At 37.1% G+C, this 25454-nt stretch overlaps 1 protein-coding gene across 1 annotated transcript; it reads right to left on the bottom strand.

Annotated features, from left to right (window-relative positions):
- Positions 1–2300: 2300 nt before the first annotated feature.
- Positions 2301–3217, bottom strand: LOC133096524 (olfactory receptor 2A14-like). The gene is given in 2 exon segments (XM_061198135.1): positions 2301–2455; positions 2458–3217. Coding segments are annotated over 2 exon segments (915 nt in total).
- Between the last annotated feature and the right edge of the window lie 22237 nt (positions 3218–25454).

The following is a 25454-nucleotide window of genomic DNA, read 5'->3' as shown; positions in this document are numbered from 1 at the left end:
AAATGAATTCAGCTTGTTCAGTGATGTCTAGATGGCCACCTATCTCTTTTAAAGCCATTTTTTTGTTTTGTGGGACAATCCACCATGCTTGTTGTTGCCATTGTGTACTAATAGCATGAGTGCAGTTATGTATATGTTTTGCTACCTCACAATATTGGGTCCCGCATATAGGGCTTGATAAGTAGCCTACCTAGATGTAATTTAGTATGAGTATGCCGTAAGTCCTCTTAGAATCTTCCTCCTGTCAGGGTAGGGTCATTTCCCATGAAATTCATACGCACTGTATGAAGTCTATGCTTTATTCCTGTCAGAAACCCATTGTCTTCTCCTCTTCTGTTTAACAGCTTTCCATCCACAAAAACGGAGGTGATGTGTACCTGTCCATAGCACACTATGGACTGCTAGGAATGAAGCTGATATATTTTGTCCATTATAACCAAAGACCTTTCTACGCATTTGATCATCAAGATTTATAGTTACACAGTGATCCATCAGCTGAGAACTGTACAACACATGGTCTGATGGCCACAGGGAGAATGGTTCCCAGAAATTTCTTCCTAATGAGATCTTATGCAGTAGAAGCAACCTGAAAAATAAAAGTCAAAAGTTACTGCTATATAACTACAGTTCCATTCAGTCACCAACAATGGCTCCAAATTATCATAAGACCAACATGGTTCCCAGTGCAATGGCACTCAGGAGTGCATGCTTACATTCTAGGTTCCAAAAGCAGGGTTGGTTTGGGCAAACATGTGACTTCACATTTTTGTGCATGTGGCATAATTGTGTTAAGAGACAACATCATTCTCTAGCTGTGAGCTTTTCTTGAGGCATCAATATAGTATTAGATTTCCTTTACTGTTGTCAAATTTTTAAAAACGCACAACCTAAAAGGTGCAATTTATGTTTAATTGTGGGACATTACTGAGCACTATAGCCTCAGGGAGACAGCCTGTCAGATAGCTCTGAGAATGTTGTCATCATCAAGCCGTCAGCACTGCAGCTGGTCGTGCACCCTGAGGGGAATTCAGGATGGAGAAAACCAGGATACTGGCCCTAGATAGTTAGGGTGCATATCAAAGGAATGATTTCAATGAGCCCAGACTCATGTATCTTCTTATACATAGAAAAGCACTAAAGTCATTAACTTAAGATATCTAGATTTTTTGGTAAAATTTATTTATTTTTATTTCATTTTGCTTTTATAGAGCAGGGATTCATCATTTCATGAGCTTGAAGTTTACAGTTGGAAACTGTTCTTCTTCAAATTACTTCATGTATTTCTTTTTTAATACGTGTTTTGAGTAAGACGGATGGAAGACAGAAACGTCCAAATCTTTTTGTGAAAGGATAGCAAAAAGATATTTCAAATCAAATTGCAGAGCAATTTGTCAGTGGAATATTTTAATACCAGGGAATTGGTAGAAACAGAGAAAAATTACTCACAGTTGTATGCAATTCAGAAATGGGTATGTTGATTTCAAATTGAGGAGAACCAAGAAAGCAAGAAGAAAACAATAAAGCATACTATTATACAGCACTTGGTATTTCAAGGAAGAAGAGAGGCCAGAGAGATTTAAAATGAGATTATTGAAAGTAAGATAACTTGGGCTCCAAATATCAGAGTAATTCTCGCCTTTAGAACTCTCTTGTGCTTTCTCAGTCTACATGATTTCCTTTTTTACATGGTGAAGATTTATCTATTATAGGAACTCAAACTTGTTCTTAAACACCCCTTAATTCAGTGTTTCCTGCAGAAATGCCAACAAAGGCCATGGTTGAGATCTTCCGTCCCCCTTGCCCTGTCTCCTGCCCCCTGACCACCCAGGTGTCTTCCCCATGTGGCCCTGCAGGGCATGCCATGCCTCCCGTCCCCAGAGCCTGAGCATATAATAAACTTTGCTTTTTCCTAAGTCTCACCTTTGTCTCCTCTTGTGACCGCACCTGTCTGACCAACGCATTTTCAAAAATACAAAGCACATGGTCTGTGATTTGCATTTCTTGTTTCTTAATAGTGACTTTGAATAGCCAAATGATTAATTTTGAAAAGGCCCAATATTTACCAATTTTTCAAATCTTATGTCTTGTGCTTTTTGGATTGTCTCTAAGAACGTCTGCCTACCCAAGGTCATGAAGATAGTCATCTATTTTATTTTCTAAGGTCTGTATAGTTTCTGGTTATATGTTTAGGTCTGTAATGTTCTATTATATTGTGGCATTACAGCACAAGGCAAAAAATACCCCCTACCGTATTTCAGAGGAAGCAAAACCCTCTACCCTGTGCTGCACTTCGATACCTTTCACATTGGCCTGTCCTTCCACAGCGCTCTCCGCAGGGCACCCTTGACCTCTGTGTTCCTCAGGCTGTAGATCAGCGGGTTCAGCATAGGGTTGAAAAGACTGTAAAACAGGGAAAGGATCTTCTGCTGCTCCTCAGGGCGGCTGGGTTTGGGGTCGTGTACATGACGATGGCGCTGCCAAAGGAAAGCCCGACCACGCAGAGGCGGGAGGAGCAGGTGGAGAAGGCCTTTCTGCGGCCCTCACCTGGCTGGATCCTCAGGATGCATGTGTAGGAGACCAGCACCAAGCAGAGGGGCCCCGGTAAGATAAAAACACAGGCCGAGAAGATGACAACTTGGTTCAGCCTAGTGTCAGCACAGGCCAGCTTGAGGACAGACAGGATTTCACGGAAGTGGTCGATTCCATGAAGCCCACAGAAGGGCAGTCTCAGAAAGAGAACTAAATGGACCAGAGCCAAGAGGAAGCTTAACACCCAGGATGTGGTGGCCAGGACAATGCACACTCTCCAGCTCATGGTGACAATGTAATGTAGGGGGTGACAGATGGCCACATACTTGTCATAAGACATCACCACCAAAATCGGGCACTCTGTGTGAGCAAAGGCTAGATATAAAAATGTCTGCATAATGCAGGGAACAAAGAAAATGGTTCTTTTCTGACTCACAAGATTTGCCAGCATCTTGGGGACATTGTTGGAAGCACAGGACGTGCCAATGATGGCCAAGTGTGAGAGGAAGAAGTACATGGGGGTGTGAAGTCTTGAGTCTAAGCAGATAAGCCCCAGAATGACTCCATTTTCCAAAAGGGTAAGGGTATAGAAGAGAGAGAAAAGTCCAAAGAGGAAAAACTCCAGTGCTGGGTCAGCCTGGAATCCCAGCAGGGTGACTTCTGTGATCCATGTCTGGTTGCCTCCCATGCTCCTGGGCAGAGACAGACAGGCCCGCGTCCACAACAGGAAGGTCACAGCTGTAGGGAAATCAAGACACAAAATACTTACTGAATGTTACAAACTAACATTTAGAAATATATTACCTTGGATGGATTTCCTACAATTTATTTTTCGGTATGTTGTTAAAACTAACTCTGTGTGCTCATATGAATCAGAACAAATTCTCTTTGTATCAATGGAATAATAGGATATAGATAGATAGATAGATAGATAGATAGATAGATAGATAGATAGATAGATAGATAGACATACAAATGTAAAATTTATTATAGATAATAAAATATAACATAATAGGATACATTATTATATCTTTACCTAACAGAATACACATACACATGCACACATATGAAGTTTGGGAGAATTCAAGCATTCTGGCTTCCCTTCAAGGCTATGAGTCTTGATTATTAATGTAGTCAGAAGAGAGAGAACCCTGACAAACCATCTGCAATAAGAGGTAGTTTTATTTTCTAGACTTGCTTGTCTTCTCGGTCCAATACATGAAGTTATTAAGGTCCTCTGTTCTTTACATGTTGCTTTGGCTTATGTATCCATTTACCTTCTCACTTGCTTTTCTATCCACTAATTTCAGATTTGAAAGCCCTTAGCAATGACTTCTCAGTTTTGTAGTGTCTTTAAACTTGGTAAGCCCCTCCTTTTCAGCAGCTGACTCATATTCCCTAGAAGCAGCTTCTGGTACCTCTTTTCTACCTCCATTGCTTCTCAGAGTTTTACTTACTTTATCAGCACTTGATCCTGAAATTTAGGCATAAGTGAAAGAAATCTTTGGCTTCATGCAAGGAATACATATACACAACGTATCTTAATTCAGTTAAATGTGATAATATTTCTGCAGCCTTTTCAAGACTTATTAAAAAAGGGAAAATGAATTTATATTAACAGTGGGTACATTTAAAGATGACATCAATATTGTAATTGTATTTTGTTTGTGTGTTTTCTCTTTTCCCTTTAAAAAATAAAGAGACAAATCTCAGAGCTTTTCTTAGTTTCTGGTGTGAACAAATCTTTTGTCATCATGACATCTTCCCAGCTTTGGCAACTCCCATTGCCATCAAATCCCCTGAAGACCTCCCTTATTACCTGTTACCATGCTATCTACTGCTGTTCTGATGGATTCTGAACAAGTAACAGGAAGTGGGATCTGCTGGAGCATCCCTCCTGGAAGGTACCTGGGTCTATCCAGAGGAGAATGGTCATGAAAGGGATGGATGGCAACATCACGTTGAGAAGCCATGTGATCTGGTGCTGTCTCTTTACACTTTCCTCACATTTTTTTCCAGAAACAACCTGAACTATCTTTATTTTAAAATTAGGCTAAAGTTTCATGTCTAAAAGAAAAATTTTTAAATGATTTGTGTTTTCTTTTACTAAAAATTTATATCCTCAAGTTCTTGTTCTAAAATTGAGATTATTTATACAGAGTATTTTTAAACTAATGTTTTTGCTTCATATAATAAATATTTTTCATGTATTAAAATAATCTTTACAGATATTGTTTAAAATGAACACAATCTTCTATTATATCATAATTTACTTAGTTTCTTATTTTTGGAAATTCATGTCTATCATTTCTTTTATGTTTGGTAGCATTGAGATTAATAATCTTTCAATCTAAAGTTTTGTCTATACTCTTGATTATTTCGTTAGGACATATTCTAAAAGTGAAATTGTGGATGCTAAAGATACAGACCTCTCAAAGCTTTTGATCCCATTGCCATCTTCCCTGCAGAAAATTTGTACCAATTTCTCCCTCTGACAGGGTGTGATAATTGTGTCTTCTTCCCACATGGTCATCAACTATGGATTATCAGATCTAACCTTTGCTAATTTGATATGTGAAAAATATTTTACAGTTTAAATTTATATTTCAAGAATTCCTTAACACATTTTCCTTGAATAAATCACCTTTTCCAGGCTCTGTTCTAAGCTCTGGAGGAACAGCAGTGAATAAGGTAGACATATTCCACGGGGAGAGAGATAATGAAGAATAGGGTGATATATTGTCCTCCATGCCTCACATTTTCATGTAGGGGAGAAACCTCTCTACCTCTGGAAGGGAACACTTTTCAATATACCTGCCCCTCTCTGTCTTCTGACTTAAATGATTTGTGAAACAGGACAAGGAACTGAGGATGCCCCTTCTCTGCTCTCTTTTTGATCATATACACTTCTATCATTCAGGTTAAAGCCCATAGGAGCATATTATGTCCCTACTGGGGGTGGGGGTGGGCTAATGGTCGTGATTTTAATTTGGAGAGAAATTTTGTGGAAGATAGAAATGATGTATTCCAATAAACCTCACTGATAAAACATATATTTTTCATTTATACCCGATTCTTGGGTATACTTCTCAGTTTATTTTTTCAGACTAGGAGCAAGAAGAGGTCATGGTTAGTTACCATTTCTAAAACACAGGAGTAAACAAATAAATAAAATATTTGTTAATAGTCAAAAGCACTATGAAGGAAACAAACAGGGAAAATGATAGAAAGTGACTTGAAGGGGACATCTTTAGATGGGATTGTCAGGAAAGGTCTTCCTAAATAGGAGACATGTGGGTGGAATCTGAATGATAAAGGGGAGTCCACCCTGACAACAGCCAATGCAGACTGCTTCTTGCACAGGGAAGAGCAAAGGCAAAGTCCTGGGAGGGAAAGACTTGGTGAGTTCAGGGAACAGAAAAAATAATCCAATGTTCCTGAACCACAGTGACCAAGAGGTTGTAAATATTCATTGTTATCTTACTGATATTTTAAACAATTTGGAATTGACATAAAATTTATAAGTTGGAGATGGATTAAACTATTTGGCAATTTTTATAACATAGAATATTATACATATAATGAATAATGTATAATGAATTATTATATGGTGATGAAAAATTTTCCACATAAAGTCAAAGCATGTGTACATAATATGATTTGATTTATATTTCAAAATTAAACGTTATCTATAAACAAATGCCTTTGGGGTCTATTTGCATATATGTAGGAAGATTCTGTAATTTAAACATGAAACTGTTTACACTGATTATCTCTAGAGACTAGGATTATGCAGGGACTTATCTTTTGTATATACTGTATGGTTACTGTTTGTTTGTTTTTTAATAAACTTGTACAGTATCAAAGAAAAAGACATTTTAAAAATCCCCTATGTAAGACAGAAGTAAAGTTGCACATTTTTCTTGCCCATCTGAGAGTAATACTCAAGAAGTTGTAACAGGAATGTCAAACCTGAGCAGATTTTCTTAGAGTTTCAAATGGGAGAAACAAGTCACCACATTACGAAAAATAATTAACATATGACAGGAAAGAGGAAATTGAAAACCTCAATCTCATTTTTGTTTATTGAGATATTTTTTTCTGAATTGTCCTGATAAAGATCACGATCTTCCACTGACTAAAAAGTAGAAAAAGATTTCAAATCAAGTTGAAAATTACTGCAACATCTATCAAAATGTGAAGAGAGCACAAGAAAAGCAAAGTTCTAATGTTGCACAGGTGAAAAATACTGACACAATTGATCAGTGCCATGAAATTGCAAATTTCAGAGACACTTGCCCTCCTGCATGTGGACTTCTATGTCTATGCCTACATGGATCTGGAGTTTCTCTTAGAAGGAGGTGGTCTCTTACACTAAGTTCCAAAGTCTTGGGTGGACACTTCACTAGAGCGCCCAAGAAACAGCAACAAATTATGGTCAGTAAATATCTTAACAAGTCATTCAAATATTAATGAACTGATTTTATTTGAGCCGATAGATACACTTTTGGCTTTTTATTAATGGATTTATTTTTAAACTCATGCAAGCAGAGCACAGTTAAAGGATATATATCTAACTTCTAATTAGCAGTTCTAATTATGAAATGGGAAACTGTCCAATTTTCTGGACAATACAAATTTAATGACAGAATGGAATTTGGCACTTTGGGGACACATCAATTATTATGTTAATAAGTCCATGAATCAATCTGAATAGGAAGGCTCAGGGAGCTCTTAATCTAGAGGCCTGGATATTTTGTAAATTTTTTAGGCTCTTTTTGAGTAAGTACATTCTGTCATCAAGGAAAGCAAGGAACAAAAGTAATGACAGAAAATTAGATAATGACTTCAGAAAAAGTCTCATATGCATAGGTTTAGAGCTAAAAAAGACACAGGAAGCTGGAAAGACTAAATTTCTAACCAAGGAGAATGTTGGAAGGAGTCATGGGAGACCTCCAGGAGGGGAAGTATGGGTAAGAAACTGAAGAAGAACGACAAGCAGGCTGAGTCAGGACCTGGGCCAGGGAAGCCTGTGTGGGCCTGAGATGGATCCTGGGAGAACAACAAGGGAAAAGTCCAGTGGGCTCAGCTGTGAAGTGAGCATCTGTGTTCCTACTGCATCCAGACCAGGGACCTAGGATAGCAGGCACAGGGATGCTTCACTATCAAATATGCAAGTTTTTTTTTTGTTGTTGTTGTTGTTGGAGATTTCTACACCGCTTTATCATAAATGGACAAATCCATCAGGGAGAAAATCAGTACAGACATAGTTGAATTCAACAACACCATCGACCAAATGGATATAATAAACATCTACACACTACTTCAGCAACAGCAGAATACACATTGTCTCAAGCTCACATGAAGTATACACAAAGACAAACCACATTCTGGGCCGTAAAACACACTCTAACGAATTTAAAATGTCAGAAATCATATAAAGTCTGTTCTCAGACTGCAGCGAGGTCAAACTGAAGTCAATAACAAAAACAAAGCTGGAAAATTCCAAAATACTTGAAGATTAAGCGGTTCAATTCTTTTTTTTTTTTTGATGTAGTTTTTAAATTTTTATTTTTATTTATTTATTTATTTATTTTTCCCTTTTTCCTCTTATTTTTTTTTTAATTTTTTTTCCACACACACACACACACACACATACACACACACTGTATTTTATTTTTACAAGAGATAAATAGACTGACACCAAGCACTGTAAATGGATTACCACAACAAAAGCAACAATGATTGCAATTACCAAACATGAAACACACTTATACTATGTCATAATATTGACACTCAGTCCAATAATCCTCCACTGTAACAGCTCCTTTACTTTGCAGTGAAAATTGATTTGTATATTTTTTGCCTCTGAGTCCTTGTGGGATTTTTTTTTTTTTAATTCAAACAGAAAGTCACAAAAATTATAATCATCTTCATCAGTTCACTCAGTCCCATGTAATTAATTTTTTTTTCATCTTGATCTTTTGTTAGCACTTTTATGAGTTCATCAGTTTTCCATTAGAGTTCTGAAAATGCTTATTCATTCAGTTCAGCAGTATAGTCAGTTACCAGAAACCTGTACTTGTTAGAGTCTTTTCCATGAATTCCTTGAAGATGAAACCCTTTTATAGGAACATATTTGCAAAAGCATCAGAGTACACCCAGAACTGTCTGTAAATGACAAAAGACTTAAAAATGACCACGGTTAAAGATTTGATGAAAGTTCATAATAATGCAATTGACAAGGAAATTTAGTTATTTCTGAGATACACATTTTAAAATAATAACTAGAATTATGACTTATTATACCAGAACATATAAGGAATTTAGGAATTTAGGAATTTCATGTAATGTCTGAAATATTTATATTAACATATTTCCATACAAATAACCCAAAGAAAGTTTAGTATTAGTTTTTTGTTTTTGTTTTTTTAATTTTTGAATTTTATTTATTTTTTTATACAGCAGGTTCTTATTAGTCATCAATTTTATACACATCAGTGTATACATGTCAATCCCAATCGCCCAATTCATCACACCACCACCCCACCCCCCCGCAGCTTTCCCCCCTTGGTGTCCATACGTTTGTCCTATACATCTGTGTCTCAACTTCTGCCCTGCAAACCGGTTCATCTGTACCATTTTTCTAGGTTCCACATACATGTGTTAATATAGGATATTTGTTTTTCTCTTTCTGACTTACTTCACTCTGTATGACAGTCTCTAGATACATCCACGTCTCAACAAATGACCCAATTTCATTCCTTTTTATGGCTGAGTAATATTCCATTGTATATATGTACCACAACTTCTTCATCCATTCGTCTGTCGATGGGCATTTGGGTTGCTTCCATGACCTGGCTATTGTAAGTAGTCCTGCAATGAACATTGGGGTGCATGTGTCTTTTTGAATTACAGTTTTCTCTGGGTATATGCCCAGTAGTGGGATTGCCAGATCATATGGTAAATCTATTTTTAGTTTTTTAAGGAACCTCCATACTGTTCTCCATAGTGGCTGTATCAATTTACACTCCTACCAACAGTGCAAGAGGGTTCCCTTTTCTCCACACCCTCTCCAGCATTTGTTGTTTGTAGATTTTCTGACGATGCCCATTCTAACTGGTATGAGGTGATACCTCATTGTAGTTTTGATTTGCATTTCTCTAATAGTTAGTGATGTTGAGCAGCTTTTCATGTGCTTCTTGGCCACCTGTATGTCTTCTTTGGAGAAATGTCTATTTAGGTCTTCTGCCCATTTTTGGATTGGGTTGTTTGTTTCTTTAATATTGAGCTGCATGAGCTGTTTATATATTTTGGAGATTAATCCTTCGTCCGTTGATTCGTTTGCAAATATTTTCTCCCATTCTGAGGGTTGTCTTTTCGTCTTCTTTATGGTTTCCTTTGCTGTGCAAAAGCTTTGAAGTTTCATTAGGTCCCATTTGTTTATGTTTGGTTTTATTTCCATTACTCTAGGAGGTGGATCAAAAAAGATCCTTCTGTGATTTATGTCAAAGACTGTTCTTCCTATGTTTTCCTCTAAGAGTTTTATCGTGTCTGGTCTTACATTTAGGTCTCAACTCCATTTTGAGTTTATTTTTGTGTACGGTGTTAGGGAGTGTTCTAATTTTATTCTTTTACATGTAGCTGTCCAGTTTTCCCAGCACCACTTACTGAAGAGACTGTCTTTTCTCCATTGTATATCCTTGCCTCCTTTGTCATAAATTAGTAGACCATAGGTGCATGGGTTTATCTCTGGGCTTTTTATCTTGTTCCATTGATCTATGTTTCTGTTTTTGTGCCAGTACCATATTGTCTTGATTACTGTAGCTTTGTAGTATAGTCTGAAGTCATGGAGTCTGATTCCTCCCGCTCCGTTTTTTTCCCTCAAGACTGCTTTGGCTATTCGGGGTCTTTTGTGTCTCCATACAAATTTTAAGATTTTTTGTTCTAGTTCCATAAAAAATGCCATTGGTAATTTGATAGGGATTGCATTGAATCTGTAGATTGCTTTGGGTAGTATAGTCATTTTCACATTATTGATTCTTCCAATCCAAGAACATGGTATATCTCTCCATCTGTTGGTATCATCTTTAATTCCTTTCATCAGTGTCTTATAGTTTTCTGCATACAGGTCTTCTGTCTCCCTAGGTAGGTTTATTCCTAGGTATTTTATTCTTTTTGTTGCAGTGGTAAATGGGAGTGTTTCCTTAATTTCTCTTTCAGATTTTTCATCATTAGTGTATAGGAATGCAAGAGACTTCTGTGCATTAATTTTGTATCCTGCAATGTTACCAAATTCATCGATTAGCTCTAGTAGTTTTCTGGTGGCATCTTTAGGATTCTCTATGTATAGTATCATGTCATCTACAAACAGTGACAGTTTTACTTCTTCTTTTCCAATATGTATTCCTTTTATTTCTTTTTCTTCTCTGATTGCCGTGGCTAGGACTTCCAAAACTATGTTGAATAATAGTGGTGAGAGTCGACATCCTTGTCTTGTTCCTGATCTTAGAGGGAATGCTTTCCGTTTTTCACCATTGAGAATGATGTTTGCTGTGGGTTTGCCATATATGGTCTTTATTATGTTGAGGTAGGTTCCCTCTGTGCCCACTTTCTGGAGAGTTTTTATCATAAATGGGTGCTGAATTTTGTCAAAAGCTTTTTCTGCATCTATTGAGATGATCATATGGTTTTTCTCCTTCAATTTGTTAATATGGTATATCACATTGATTGATTTGCATATATTGAAGAATCCTTGCATCCCTGGGATAAATCCCACTTGATCATGGTTATGATCCTTTTAATGTGTTGTTGGATTCTGTTTGCTAGTATTTTGTTGAGGATTTTTGCATCTATATTCATCAGTGATATTGGTCTGTAATTTTATTTTTCTGTAGTATCTTTGCCTGGTTTTGGTATCAGGGTGATGGTGGCCTCATAGACTGAGTTTGGGAGTGTTCCTTCCTCCACAATTTTTTGGAAGAGTTTGAGAAGGATGGGTGTTAGCTCTTCCCTAAATGTTTGATAAAATTCACCTGTGAAGCCATCTGGTCCTGGACTTTTGTTTGTTGGAAGATTTTTAATCACAGTTTCAATTTCAGTGCTTGTGATTGGTCTGCTTATTTGCTATTTTTTCCTGGTTCAGTCTCGGAAGGTTGTGCTTTTCTAAGAATTTGTCCATTTCTTCCAGGTTGTCCATTTTATTGGCATATAGTTGCTTGTAGTAATCTCTCATGATCCTTGTATTTCTGCAAGGTCAGCTGTTACTTCTCCCTTTTCATTTCTAATTCTATTGATTTGAGTCTTTTCCTTTTTTTTCTTGATGAGTGGCTGTTTATCAATTTTGTTTATGTTCTCAAAGAACCAGCTTTTAGTTTTTGATCTTTGCTATCATTTCCTTCATTTCTTTTTCATTTATTTTTATCTGGTCTTTATGATTTCTTTCCTTCTGCTAACTTTGGGATGTTTTTGTTCTTCCTTCTCTAATTGCTTTAGGTGTAAGGTTAGGTTGTTTATTTGAGATGTTTCTTGTTTCTTGAGGTAGGATTGTATTGTTATAAACTTCCCTCTTAGAACTGCTTTTGCTGCATCCCATAGGTTTTGGGTCGTTGTGTTTTCATTGTCATTTGTTTGGTATTTTTTGATTTCCTCTTTTATTTCTTCAGTGATCTCTTGGTCATTTAGTAGTGTATTGTTTAGCTTCCATGTGTTTGTATTTTTTACATTTTTCCTTTAATTGATGTCTAGTCTCATAGCGCTGTGGTCGGAAAAGATACTTGATATGATTTCAATTTTCTTAAATTTACCAAGGCTTGATTTGTGACCCAAGATATGATCTATCCTGGAGAATGTTCCATGAGCACTTGAGAAGAAAGTGTATTCTGTTGTTTTTGGATGGAATGTCCTACAAATATCACTTAAGTCCCTCTTATTTAATGTATCATTTAAAGCTTGTGTTTCCTTATTTATTTTCATTTTGGATGATCTGTCCATTGGTGAGAGCAGGGTGTTAAAGTCCCCTACTATTACTGTGTTACTGTTGATTTCCCCTTTTATGGTTGTTAGCATTTGCCTTATGTATTGAGGTGCTCTTATGCTGGGTGCAAAATATTTACAATTGTTATATCTTCTTCTTGGATTGATCCCTAGATCATTATGTAGTGTCCTTCTTTGTCTCTTGTAATAGTCTTTATTTTAAAGTCTATTTTGTCTGATATGAGAATTGCTACTCCAGCATTCTTTTGATTTCCATTTGCATGGAATATCTTTTTCCATCCCCTCACTTTCAGTCTGTATGTGTCCCTAGGTTTGAAGTGGGTCTCTTGTAGACAGCATATATACAGGTCGTGTTTTGGGATCCATTCCGCCAGTCTATGTCTTTTGGTTGGAGCATTTAATCCATTTACATTTAAGGTAATTATCAATATGTATGTTCCTATTACCATTTTCTTAATTGTTTTGGGTTTGTTATTGTAGGTCTTTTCCTTCTCTTCTGTTTCCTGCCTAGAGAAGTTCCTTTAGCATTTGTTGTAAAGCTGGTTTGGTGGTGGTGAATTCTCTTAGCTTTTTTTAAATTTATTTATTTATTTTTTTAAACTTGAGGAATAGGATCTGCAGCTTGGAAAAAATCCTGGATTTGATAGTGGAGCACTTTTTTTTTTTTAAATTGATTTATTTATTTTTATTTATGGCTGTGTTGGGTCTTCATTTCTGTGCGAGGGCTCTCTCCAGTTGTGGCAAGCGGGGGCCACTCTTCATCACGGTTCACGGGCCTTTCACTGTCGCGGCCTCTCCCACTGTGGAGCACAGGCTCCAGATGCGCAGGCTCAGTAATTGTGGCCCACGGGCCCAGTCGCTCCGTGGCATGTGGGATCCTCCCAGACCAGGGCTCGAACCTGTGTCCCCCGCATTAGCAGGCAGATTCTCAACCACTGCACCACCAGGGAAGCCCTTCTCTTAGCTTTTGTTTGTCTGTAAAGGTTTTAATTTTTCCGTCAAATCTGAACGAGATCCTTGCTGGGTAGAGTAATCTTGGTTGTAGGTTCTTCTCTTTCATTACTTTAAATATGTCCTGCCACTCCCTTCTGGCTTGCAGAGTTTCAGCTGAAAGATCAGCTGTTAACCTTATGGGGATTCCCTTGTATGTTATTTGTTGCTTTTCCCTTGTTGCTTTTAATATTTTTTCTTTGTATTTAATTTTTGATAGTTTGATTAATATGTGTCTTGGCGTGTTTCTCCTTGGATTTATCCTGTATGGGACTCTCTGTGCTTCCTGTACTTGATTGACTATTTCCTTTCCCATATTAGGGAAGTGTTCAACTATAATCTCTTCAAATATTTTCTCAGTCCCTTTCTTTTTCTCTTCTTCTACTGGGACCCCTATAATTCGAATGTTGGTGCGTTTAATGTCGTCCCAGAAGTCTCTGAGACTTTCCTCAGTTCTTTACATTCTTTTTTCTTTATTCTGCTCTGCAGTAGTTATTTCCACTATTTTATCTTCTAGGTCACTTATCCGTTCTCCTGCCTTAGTTATTCTGCTATTGATTCCTTCTAGAGAATTTTAAATTTCATTTATTGTGTTGCTCATCATTGTTTGTTTGCTCTTTAGTTCTTCTAGGTCCTTGTTAAACGTTTCTTGTATTTTCTCCATTCTATTTCCAAGATATTAGATCCTCTTTACTATCATTATTCTGAACTCTTTTTCAGGTAGACTGCCTATTTCCTCTTCATTTGTTTGGTCTGGTGGGTTTTTACCTTGCTCCTTCATCTGCTGTGTATTTCTCTGTCTTCTCATTTTGCTTAACTTACTGTGTTTGGGGTCTCCTTTCTGCAGGCTGCAGGTTCATAGTTTCTGTTGTTTTTGGTGTCTGCCCCCAGTGGGTAAGTTTGGTTCAGTGGGTAGTGTAGGCTTCCTGGTGGAGGGGACTGGTGCCTGTGTTCTGGTGGATGAGGCTGGATCTTGTCTTTCTGGTGGGCAGGACCACATCCGGTGGTGTGTTTTAGGGTGTCTTTGACCTTATCATGATTTTAGGCAGCCTCTCTGCTAATGGGTGGGTTTATGTTTCTGTCTTGCTAGTTGTTTGGCATAGGGTGTCAAGCACTGTAGCTTGCTTGTCGTTGATGTGGAGCTGGGTCTTAGCGTTGAGATGGAGATCTCTGTGAGAGCTTTTGCCATTTGATATTGCATTGGTCCGGGAGGTCTCTGGTGGACAAATGTCCTGAATTCGGCTCTCCCACCTCAGACGCTCAGGCCTGATACCTGGCCGGAGCACCAAGGCCCTGTCAGCCATTGCTAATGTTGGAGGGTCTCCTGCAGAGGCGGGGGGTGGCTTTGGCTCACTGCGGGGACAAGGACACTGGCAACAGAAGTTCTGGGAAGTACTCCTTGGCGTGAGCCCTCCCAGAGTCTGCCGTTATCCCCACCAAAGAGCCCTTGTTGGGTGTTTTTAAGGAAACCATCAAATTCTCCTGTTACTTCTCAACTGCTAAACATTTGGTAGAGTGCTTAGTTGACAGAGAAGTATTTCTCAAAGTATGGTCCAAGGACCTCCAGCATGAGAAGAGTACTTCACTCTTTATACGGAAGCTAAAAGCACTTTGCAAACTCTAAAGCTGAAAGTAAAGGTATGACGCTATTTTTAAAATAAAATATTTTATGCATGCAAAGAACTTTAGAGACCATAGTGTCCAAAGGTGTCAATTTAAAGATAAGAATACTGAAGCTGTAAAAGGTATGATTTCTTGAAGACCAAAGGCAGATTTAAGATAATAATCCAGGCATCTCGAATCTAGTGTATGCAAAATGTAATGGTTAGTTTTCTTCTCCTTGTCTTACCTACCACAGTAAGTTGTATCACTGCACCCTCAAGTTACTCAAGTGAGAAATGGAATCACTCTTGATTTTTCTTCCTCTTCAAAACGTGTCTTAATTCTGTTCACTTTTCTCTACCGTCAGTGCCACCATCATAGTCCACAGTCTATTAGGGGGGTTAGTTCCTGGATAAGAAGAGAGGAGAGGTTTGAGCCTCATAGTTATAATGGCCTTAAATGCATATATTTAGCATTACTTCCAAATTGAATAGTGTAAACAGATATAAGTTCATTACATCAACCTATATTTATTGTATAACCTTCAATTCTCATCCCATTACTGGACCATGCTGCCTATAAAGTACTATAAATAATATTTTATTATCCTATAATTACCTTATCTCTAACAAAGATAGATTTTGTTATTTTTGTGTATTAAAAGCATTAATTAGTTATATGAAAACACTTCATCTGTGCCTTTCTTAACCTCTGTGAGGCTTTATTCTAGTCAGGGCCAACCAAACCCACGAAACTAATGTAAAGTCATTTAACTTGGCCTCTGGCTTCCATTCCTGCCTCAACACAAGCCTTTCTCTACATAGTAACAATTATCCTTTGAAAATGCAAAACATATTACATATGTCTCCTACTTAAAAATCTATAACATCCTCTCTTTGAACATCATAAAACCAAATTCCTTTCAAAAGTTTTGAAAGAGATAAATGGTCTGGCCCTTCCTCCTTCTTAAACCACATCTCTTGTTATCCTTCTCTTTGATTAGTGAGTTAAGCCCACACTGGGCCTAGAAGAAGTTCTAGATCATATCAAGCTCTTTCCAGCCTTGGGATTTTTTCACTCACTGATCCCTATACCAGAAGTATGCTCTCGGTTTAATGATCACTTGTCCCCTTCTACCCCAACCACACTTCTGTTATCTACTCAAGAGCACAGGTCACAAACTACAATTCTTATGCCTTTCCATTGTTTGCATATATCTAATTGTTAGTGACAGTGCTGTGCTCTTCACAGTACATCAGAGCATACCTGACATTGACCCATCTCACCACTGGCAGTGTTTTAATCTTGATCATCTGATTATGTTGATATCTGCCAGGTTTCTCCACCATAGACTCCTGATTTTCCCTTTGTAGTTATAGAGTTTTGTAGGAGATATTCTGACATTGTACCAACATTTTGATCTTTATGAGAACTTTATCCACCAGGTTCAGCCTCAATTGATGACTTCTGTCTAAATCAATCAGCATTATAATGGTCACCAAATGACACGTTTCTATTTCTATCATTTATCCTACATTTATGAATTATAATTCTACTAAATAAGAGCTTACACATCTTTCATTATTTTATTGGTAATTTATTTGTTTATGTCAGTATGGACTCATGGATCCACATTTTACTCAGCGGACTGTAATCTGTTACTTTCATTTTTTGTTTTTATTTGGCCAATAAGAGTTCCTTCAAGGTGACATCCCCACTGTTTTTTTGAGTATTTTCTTATTTCTGGTATAAAAGATGTTACAGACTGATGAATGGATAAAGAAGATGTAATACACATACATACACACAATGGACTATTACTCAGCCATAAAAAAGAATGACATCCTGCAATTTGCAGGGACATGGGTGGACCTAGAGAGTACTAGGCTAAGTGAAGTAAGTCAGAGAAAGGCAAATATCATATGGTTTCATTTATACGTGGAATCTAAAAAATAAAACAAGTGAACAAAAGAGAAACAGTTAAAGATACAGAGAACAAACAGGTTGTTGCCAGAAAAGAGGGGGAGAGTTATGAGTGAAATAGGTGAGGGAAAGTAAGAGGTCCAAGCAGGGGGATGTAATGTATAATGTGGGGAATACAGTCAATAATAAGGTAGCATTTTTGTATGGTGATGAAGGTCGTCAAAATGTACAAACTTCCAGTTACAAGATAAATAAGTACTAGACATGTAATGTATCTATCACAACATGATAAATATAATTAATACTGCTGTAGGTTATGCACAAAAGTTGTTAAGAGAGTAAATCCTAAGAGTTCTCATTACAAGAAAAAAAAAGTTTTTTTCTACTTCTTTGATGTATCTGTATAAGATGATGGATGTTCACTAAACTTATTGTGATCATCATTTCATGATGTATGTCAGTCAAAGCATTATGCGGTACACCTTAAACTTATACAGTGCTGTATGTCAATTATATCCCAATAAAACTGGAAGAGAAAAAAAGACATTAAAGGCTCTTCTTGTACTTTTTTTTTAATCTTACCCTAGAATTAGCCATTTCTTCAGGAAGCCCTGTAACTTTTAGTGGAGATGAGTATTTAAAAACCAAGATCTGAGCTCTCAGTGTGTTCACTGCCAGTAGTGTGTCAGTATTTCTAAGCCCTCTAGGTCAGCAAACAGGGGTGGTAAATAAATGTATTTACATACTTACATACACACACTTACATATAAACATACATCTATAACTACTTCTGTATTAATATATTTCAAAGCATGGTTTTACATAAAATGATCAATTGTACTTCATCAAAATTAAAAACATCTGTTCTTTGAAAGACACCATTAAGAACATGAAAAGGCAAAACAGAGAGCTGAATAAAATGTTTAGAATACATATCTGACAAAGGACTTCTATCTAGAACATATAAAGACCTCTAAAATTTAATAAGAATACAAACGACCCAAGTAACAAATGGGCAAATGGCTTGAACAGATACTCCAAGGAAGAGAATATAAAAAGGGTCAATACGCACATTAAAAGATGTTCAACATCGTCAGTCATCAGAGAAATACATATTAAAACAATGAGATACCACAATATACACATTATAATGGTTAAAAATTAAAACCCAACTGTAATGAAAATGTTGAGCAACTGAAATTTTCATATATTGTTGGTGGGAACAACTATTTTTCAGTGTCAAATAAAGTAAAATATACTTTTACATGGTGAAGTATATAAATACTTTGACATTTTCCAAAGAGAATGAAGTCACACAAAGACATGTACACAAATGTTCAGTGCTGCTTTTAAAAAAATAGCAGAAACTAAAAACAATCCAAATATTAACCAACAGTTGAATGGATTTTAAAAATTTTGATATATCCATACAATGGAATGTCATTCAATAAAAATAAATGAACTGCTAATACATGCATTAACATGGATGAATCAAAAACATGACAAGTAAAAGAAGATTAAAAAGAGTATATTCTGTGATTGCATTGATATGAAATTGTATAACAGGCAAAACTAATCTACAGTGGCAGAAATCTATAGTGGCATATCAGAGGATAGGGCAGAGGATAAGAGGGCATAAATCCACTGAAAAGGGATACCAGGAGAGTTCTCTGAGTGATGGAAATGATCTAAATTTTGATTGTGTTGATTTGTCATGACTCATTGGACTGTACTCTTAAAAGAAATACACTTAATTGTGTGTAAATTATTCCTCAATGAAGTTGACTAAAAAACAAAATAAGTTCATACTGATTGCTCCATTTCAATCCTACTCTCTCTGGGTGCTTTCTACCCTATTACCATTTTACAGTTGTGAGTACCTTTTCCAGTTGCAAGTCCTCAAATTATTTCCTTACTTGCTCAATCAATTACTTATTTGCTCAATGCATCCAATCTCCAAACCATGCTACTTCCACAATCCAGTACATGTACACAGATTCCTGAAACATCACCCCACCCACATCCATACAGCTGGCCAATTGCTGATTTCTTCTTATAGGAAAAGAAGGTGGGAAAGATAGAAATATTTAATTATTGCATTTTATAGTTTTATTCTCTTTTCTTCATTGTATCTGTTTCCATTGATTTCTTTTCTTTTTGCATTTGTCTCTCATTGGAAAAATCCATATATAGAGTTTTTACATAGGGTTACAGATGGTCCAGCTAGCCATTTTGTTGAGATTTTCTCAAATATAAATGTCTCCTGGGCTCTTTGGTTTATCCAATGAATTCTCTAACCCCTTGTCGAATTGTGAGCAGGAGGTGTAGAATGCACCTGAGTGTGAGAGAATGAGGTGCAGGGAGAGTAACTGGGCTCACCTTCTCATCCTTCGGTACTCAGACTTTCACTTAATTCCTCTGTTTGCAGACCCAAGCTTCACTGGCTCCTGCTTTGTCTGGGACACCAGAATTTAAGGCTTCTAATCTTCAGGTTTTCCACAGAATGAGATCTTTTAAATTGTATGGGCTCATTTAAATTAAATGTGCTCTTGCCCAGGGTGAGATGTTACCTAGCTGTGTAGGGATGGTGCAGAAGTCAGAAGATCCAACCACTGTAATAAAATACTTTCATTTTATCTCCATTTCACCCTTTGGAGGGTACCCCAACCCTCCACTGTTGCTAGTGTCCTCAAGTCTCTAGCCCCTAAAGGGCTCTGAGAGGTAATTCATCTTACTTCTTAATGGTTTCCCCTTCTGCATGCTTGTTATTTGGTTGCTTCCTCTCTGATATGTTCGTTATCATCCCTCCAAGTACTTTTCATATATTTTTTAATGCTGCAATTTCTCTTGTTTGCTTATGTCTCCTCTGCCATTCTATTTGTTCTTGTGGATTATACCTTTTGGTCTATTGCTATATCAGTGGTATCTTAGAAGGGAGAAAAGATATACATGTATGATCAATCTTCCTCGCTCTAAAAGAGTACTTATCACTTAAAATTTTTTATTTCTATCAAGTAATTCTTCACCCTAAGAATTCTCTCTCTCTAAAGTAAATTGAATTTAATTCATCTAAATTTTTACACAAGAAAATAACCCTAGCATATTCAGGAAAATCTTTTGACTACTAGTAGTTTGTTGGCTTTTTTTTTTTTTTTTTTTTTTTTATGGCTGTGTTGGGTCTTCGTTTCTGTGCGAGAGCTTTCTCTAGTTGTGGCAAGCGGGAGCCACTCTTCATCGCGGTGCGCGGGCCTCTCACTATCGCGGCCTCTCTTGTTGCGGAGTACAGGCTCCAGACGCACAGGCTCAGTAATTGTGGCTCATGGGCTTAGTTGCTCCGCGGCATGTGGGATCTTCCCAGACCAGGGCTCGAACCCGTGTCCCCTGCATTAGCAGGCAGATTCTCAACCACTGCGCCACCAGGGAAGCCCCTGCTGGCTTATTTTTTTCGAGAGGTATTTGAGAAATGGGGAAATTATTTACATTTACATAATGGTCTAAATCCTCTTTATTAAATTCCATCAGAGATATCATGTCAATGTCTCTCCTGCCTGGACTGTCTATAATGAATTGAACTCATCCCAGGTTCTTCTTCCATTTACCTTAATCCCAACCCTGTTCCACTGGTATGTTTGATAGGTGGTTAAGTATGAAAATCAATGTAAATGCAAGGTCAAAGAACTCAGAAGAATTGGTCACATCAGCAATAAATTTCAGTCCTTTCCATTACTTGCTTCATGCACCCAAACTTTCTTCTACAAATGAGTTTAAATTAAATGGTCTTCATCATGAATTGCTTGATTGGTTCAATTACATGTCCAACCTGCTTTGTGCATGTATAAGCATATATATATATATTTTTTTTCTTTGTTGATTTCTTGGGGATGAGGGGATCACCTGACACACCCATCAGGTTAATTAAAGCGCTGAGGTAGCCTGAGTCTGGGGATAGAGTTGGTGAGTGTGTGCTTATGCTCCCCACTGTAGATCTGGTGAGCGTTGTAGGTCCTCCAGTTGCCAGCCAATAGGACAGAGGCCCAAAGTCTGTACTCAAATATGAAACTAATTGGAAGAGTCTCACTTATCAGTGACTTTATTAAAGACTTCCAATGTACTCTCCCCCACTTCCTCCCTCCCTCAGTGACTGCAAATGAATTTGGAGAGATTCTAAGTTACAAGGTGTGTGCACCTCTGAGCCTGCCCAGGGAAATCACCATTAGGGTTTCTCGGAAGTTTTCATGCCCTTACTCCCCAAGAGCTCCTGCAACTTTAGTTAGTTCTCTACAGAACCTCAAGGCTCAGGAGCCTTTTAGAGAACTCATTAAAAAGATACAGCTGGAAAGTTGCCTCAGGCATCTTGGCAGAGATGGAAAAAAAAAAAACTTTTTAATTGATCTCGAAGGAATAGAAACTATTTCAGGATCTAAAACTAGGTGTCAGAAAAAATCTCCTTGTGGAGTTCATTAAAACGTTGCCACTATTAATTACAGCAGCAGAGCTCTCCTCAGGCAGTTGCTCAAGAAAGCATGCGGGCACTTGGCCTTTTGGGAAAAAGTCCTGGCTGCTCAGCAGTGGGGCCCCAGAGTTAAGGTTTAAGTGGAGTGTGGGGATACCCTCCTTGGAGACTGGGGCTCCAAGTGTCTTATCAATGGATTGAGCTCTTTTCCTATCCACACATTTAGATAAGAGAATAATAAACCAAATAACTGCAATATATTCCAGGTACACTGTTAAGGGCTTTATATGAATTATTGTGAATTATCAAAATGATATTTTAAAGTAGATGTTTATTACCTTCCTGTTTATAAAAGAAGCAAGTTCCATCAAGTTAAATAACTCATCCAAGGCCATATAAGTGACAGCCCCCAAATTTAAAAATGATTCTGAAGCCTTTTCCATTTTTCTGCTAATAGACTCTAGTATGAACTCAAGCCCAGTCTCTCTAGACCATCTCATAGTCTCTAGTTCAGCTACTCAAACAGCTGCCCTGTATATTTTTTCTTAGCAACAGCAAGGAAGACAAAACAAAGCAACATTAATGGAAGATATGATGATAACCCCAGGTCTAACTCAACCATCTCCTTGCCATATATTTCATTTATACACATTTGCTGATATGCTACAATAGAATTGTCTCAATAGATTGATACCAAATCAATGGCAAATTATTCAGCCCTCTTAGTTCTTCTGTAAGCCTTAACTAAGGCTCAAGGCATGGGGGAATGCTTGAGGTTAATGAGCTACAGTGTTTGTCTGGGTCCTCTAAGCAGCAGGTGCCAAGACAAGATTAGATGTGCAAGGGATTTATTGGGAAAACACCATGAGGGAAAATGAGGGATCCAGTGAAAGCCTGAAGAGCCATTTGATGCTGGTCTGATTCCTGTGATGGAGAGAAAGAAGGAAGGGATCAAGGCATGTGTATCACCTAGGGCCACAGTTGGAAACAGATGGCACACTCAAATGTGATAATTTGAGGAAAGTTTAATAAAGGGACTATTTACAAAGGTATGTGCAGGGTGTGGGGAAACCACAAGGGAAAGTGCAAGATCCCATGCTAGTGCAAGAACCTGGGCTATTAATAAAACTTTTTACAACCCCTAGGTCTAAAGGAGAAGAGATTGATGTTACTAGAACCTGGAGACAAGGAGGGCTGTGCAGAAAGAATAGCCTGATAGAAACTGGAATCTTAAGGCAAATGGACCAGTCCACACTGATGTTGCAGAAAGTAATAAATACTTAGCCTCACTCTCCTCCCTCTCTTTGGTCTTTTGTCTTTGTTTCTAATGAGCCAAACCCAACAAGACGCCAGAGGGCAGTGAAGCCCCATGATGTAGTACATGCAGATCAGTCTTACCAGGCACAGAGCAGGGGAGAGAAAGGTAAAGTGTGGATATGGAGAAGCAAATGGAAGATGCCCACACAGCATTTGATTTGTATGTTCATCATAACTGGCCATGGTTTTAGACTCCACCAGATCAGAAACCTCAAGGAAATACACACATTTTATTTATAAATATTTACTTATATGAATAAATAACATTTTGGATAGTAATAAAAGTACATTAAATAATAGTGATAAGAAGAGGGAAAGTTCTTCTTTAGCAAAGAATGTTAACTAATAATTGTAAAAGGACAGAATTAGAAAATCACTATTTTGTGGCCAACTTAATAATTGATTCAGGCAGTCAATGGATGCTAAAATAATTGGCTGAAAATAGTGTTAGGAGACATAATCCTCACATAATTTCCAAGATTCATGCTGCAGAATACTAACTGATTTCAAAGGAAGAAAAAGTTCCTTTACAATGGAGAAATCTAATAGAAACCAGTCTACCAAATTACCAAACTTAACATTATCAATATTGGGACAGACTGACATCATGGGCCCCCTAATATGATGCACTAGGAAGAACACAACACCATCTATGTAGAATTCCTTCCAAAAAAGTTTTATCTGGCTCTAAATATGATGAATCCAAATTTCAGGACGTTCTACAAAGCAACTAGCCTGGATTCTTAGAAATGTCAATGATGTGAAAGACAAAGTCTGAGATTAAATGAAACTAAAGAGATAAGAAACTAAATGCAATGCATGACCTTTGACTGGATTCTGAACTGGAAAAAAAATTCCAAAGAACCATTTGTAGATAATAATATTGTATCAATGTTAAATTTTGTGAGTGTAATAATGGTATTATGTTTAATATTTGTTCTTCGGAGATACATGTTATTCATTGGTGAGAAGGTTGTATGTACATATATTCTATTAAAGTTTACTCATAATGTCTAATGTACTTAAAAGTGATTCAGCAACATATATATAAATGTGTAAATTACATACATTTATTTTGAATATACATTATATATTGTATCACATAATACATATTATATTAACACACACACACATAAATATATATGTTATTTCCCTCTTTAACCTCAGCATCATTGACATTTGGACTAGATAATTCTTTGTTGTGGAGTGTTGTTTGATACATTGTAAAATGGTTAGAAGCACCTGTGGTCTCCACCCAGTAGATGACTATAGCATCCCTCTCCAATTTTAACCATCAAAAATATCTCCAGACTTTGTAATATATCCCTTGGGGAAGGGGTACAAAATTGCCATGGATATATGTATATGAATAGCTGTACATCTATATAGAGCTAGGTAGTTATCAAGAGAAAGCAAGAGAGATAAATAGATAGTTGATAGATAGGCAATAGATAAAATATATCAAAATACTAATTAGCAATTAGTAAATACAGGAGGAGATATAGGTGTTCACTATATTATTCTTTCCAAAATTCTGTGAATTTCAAAATCTTACAATAAAACACTGGTTAAAAAGAAAAACTGAATCAAATAAAACATCAACTAGACTGGCCAAAAGATGTGATACAAAAATAAGAAGACAAAGTAAGAGCATGAGATATAAAACAGTCTATATCTGTCAGTCTGACTCTGACCCACTTTCCTTCTCTCATCATTTACTCTGATTTACTTTTGATAGCCAAAGATCACAAAAAAATCTGTTCATATATTTGTTCTATTTCTTATACTTTTAAATTATCCAGCACAGAGCAGTTACCTGGCACAGAGGTGGCCACTAAACACAAGCTGTCATTGCTACTGTGAAACATTTAGGGTCAGCATCATCCCTACTCATGATCTGCTTTGGGTTTTAGAAGATGGTGTTCTATTTATGAAAAAAAAACTACTATACAAATAAAATAACCCTACCCTGAAGAATCAGTCTAATTAGTGAGTACACCTTTCCAAGTCAGCCTGCTTAGGTCCCCTTACTCCAACCTTCCCTCCTTTTCTTCCCCTGTTTTCCAGTCTCTCTTCTCATGCTAAAACCCTGAGTTGAATAAAAAATAAAAATAAAAAAAAACATTATTCAAGCTGTTCTTTCCTCACTTAAGGCTCTGGTAAGGTTATTTAGCTTCAGCTACTTTTAATTCCATCATTTAAGCTAAAGATTAATAATTATACCAAGCTGCTTTTTAAAGAATCAGATCAATGTGATTAAAAGAAGAAAAAACAGTACAATATGTTCAGCTTAATTGCCTGTATTTCCCTCCTCTGCTCACTCTCTGCCCACTGAGCCCTGTGGCCACCTATAATCTCTCAAGCACAAAATCCACTCATTAGCTTTCCCATGCATTGGAATTCACTTATCTTGGTTCTCTGACTTCCTGAGACCCTCTAGTCTTTCCATTTTCCCACCCTTTCTTCTATTACTCTCAGCTGTTTTCACTTTTTTTCTCACCCTACTTATACTTCATGTTCCATCTCTTTAACAATGTTTTTAATAAATAATCTAAATCCCATTGTCCTTTCTCTGAAATTGCCTGGGAAAGACACTGTTCTTGGATCCATCCCACTCTTTTACTGTCTTTCCCTTCAGACTCAG

The sequence above is a fragment of the Eubalaena glacialis genome, chromosome 8, assembly GCF_028564815.1.
Source record: "Eubalaena glacialis isolate mEubGla1 chromosome 8, mEubGla1.1.hap2.+ XY, whole genome shotgun sequence".
Taxonomy (NCBI): domain Eukaryota; kingdom Metazoa; phylum Chordata; class Mammalia; order Artiodactyla; family Balaenidae; genus Eubalaena; species Eubalaena glacialis.
This window is presented reverse-complemented; position numbering and strand designations above follow the sequence as displayed.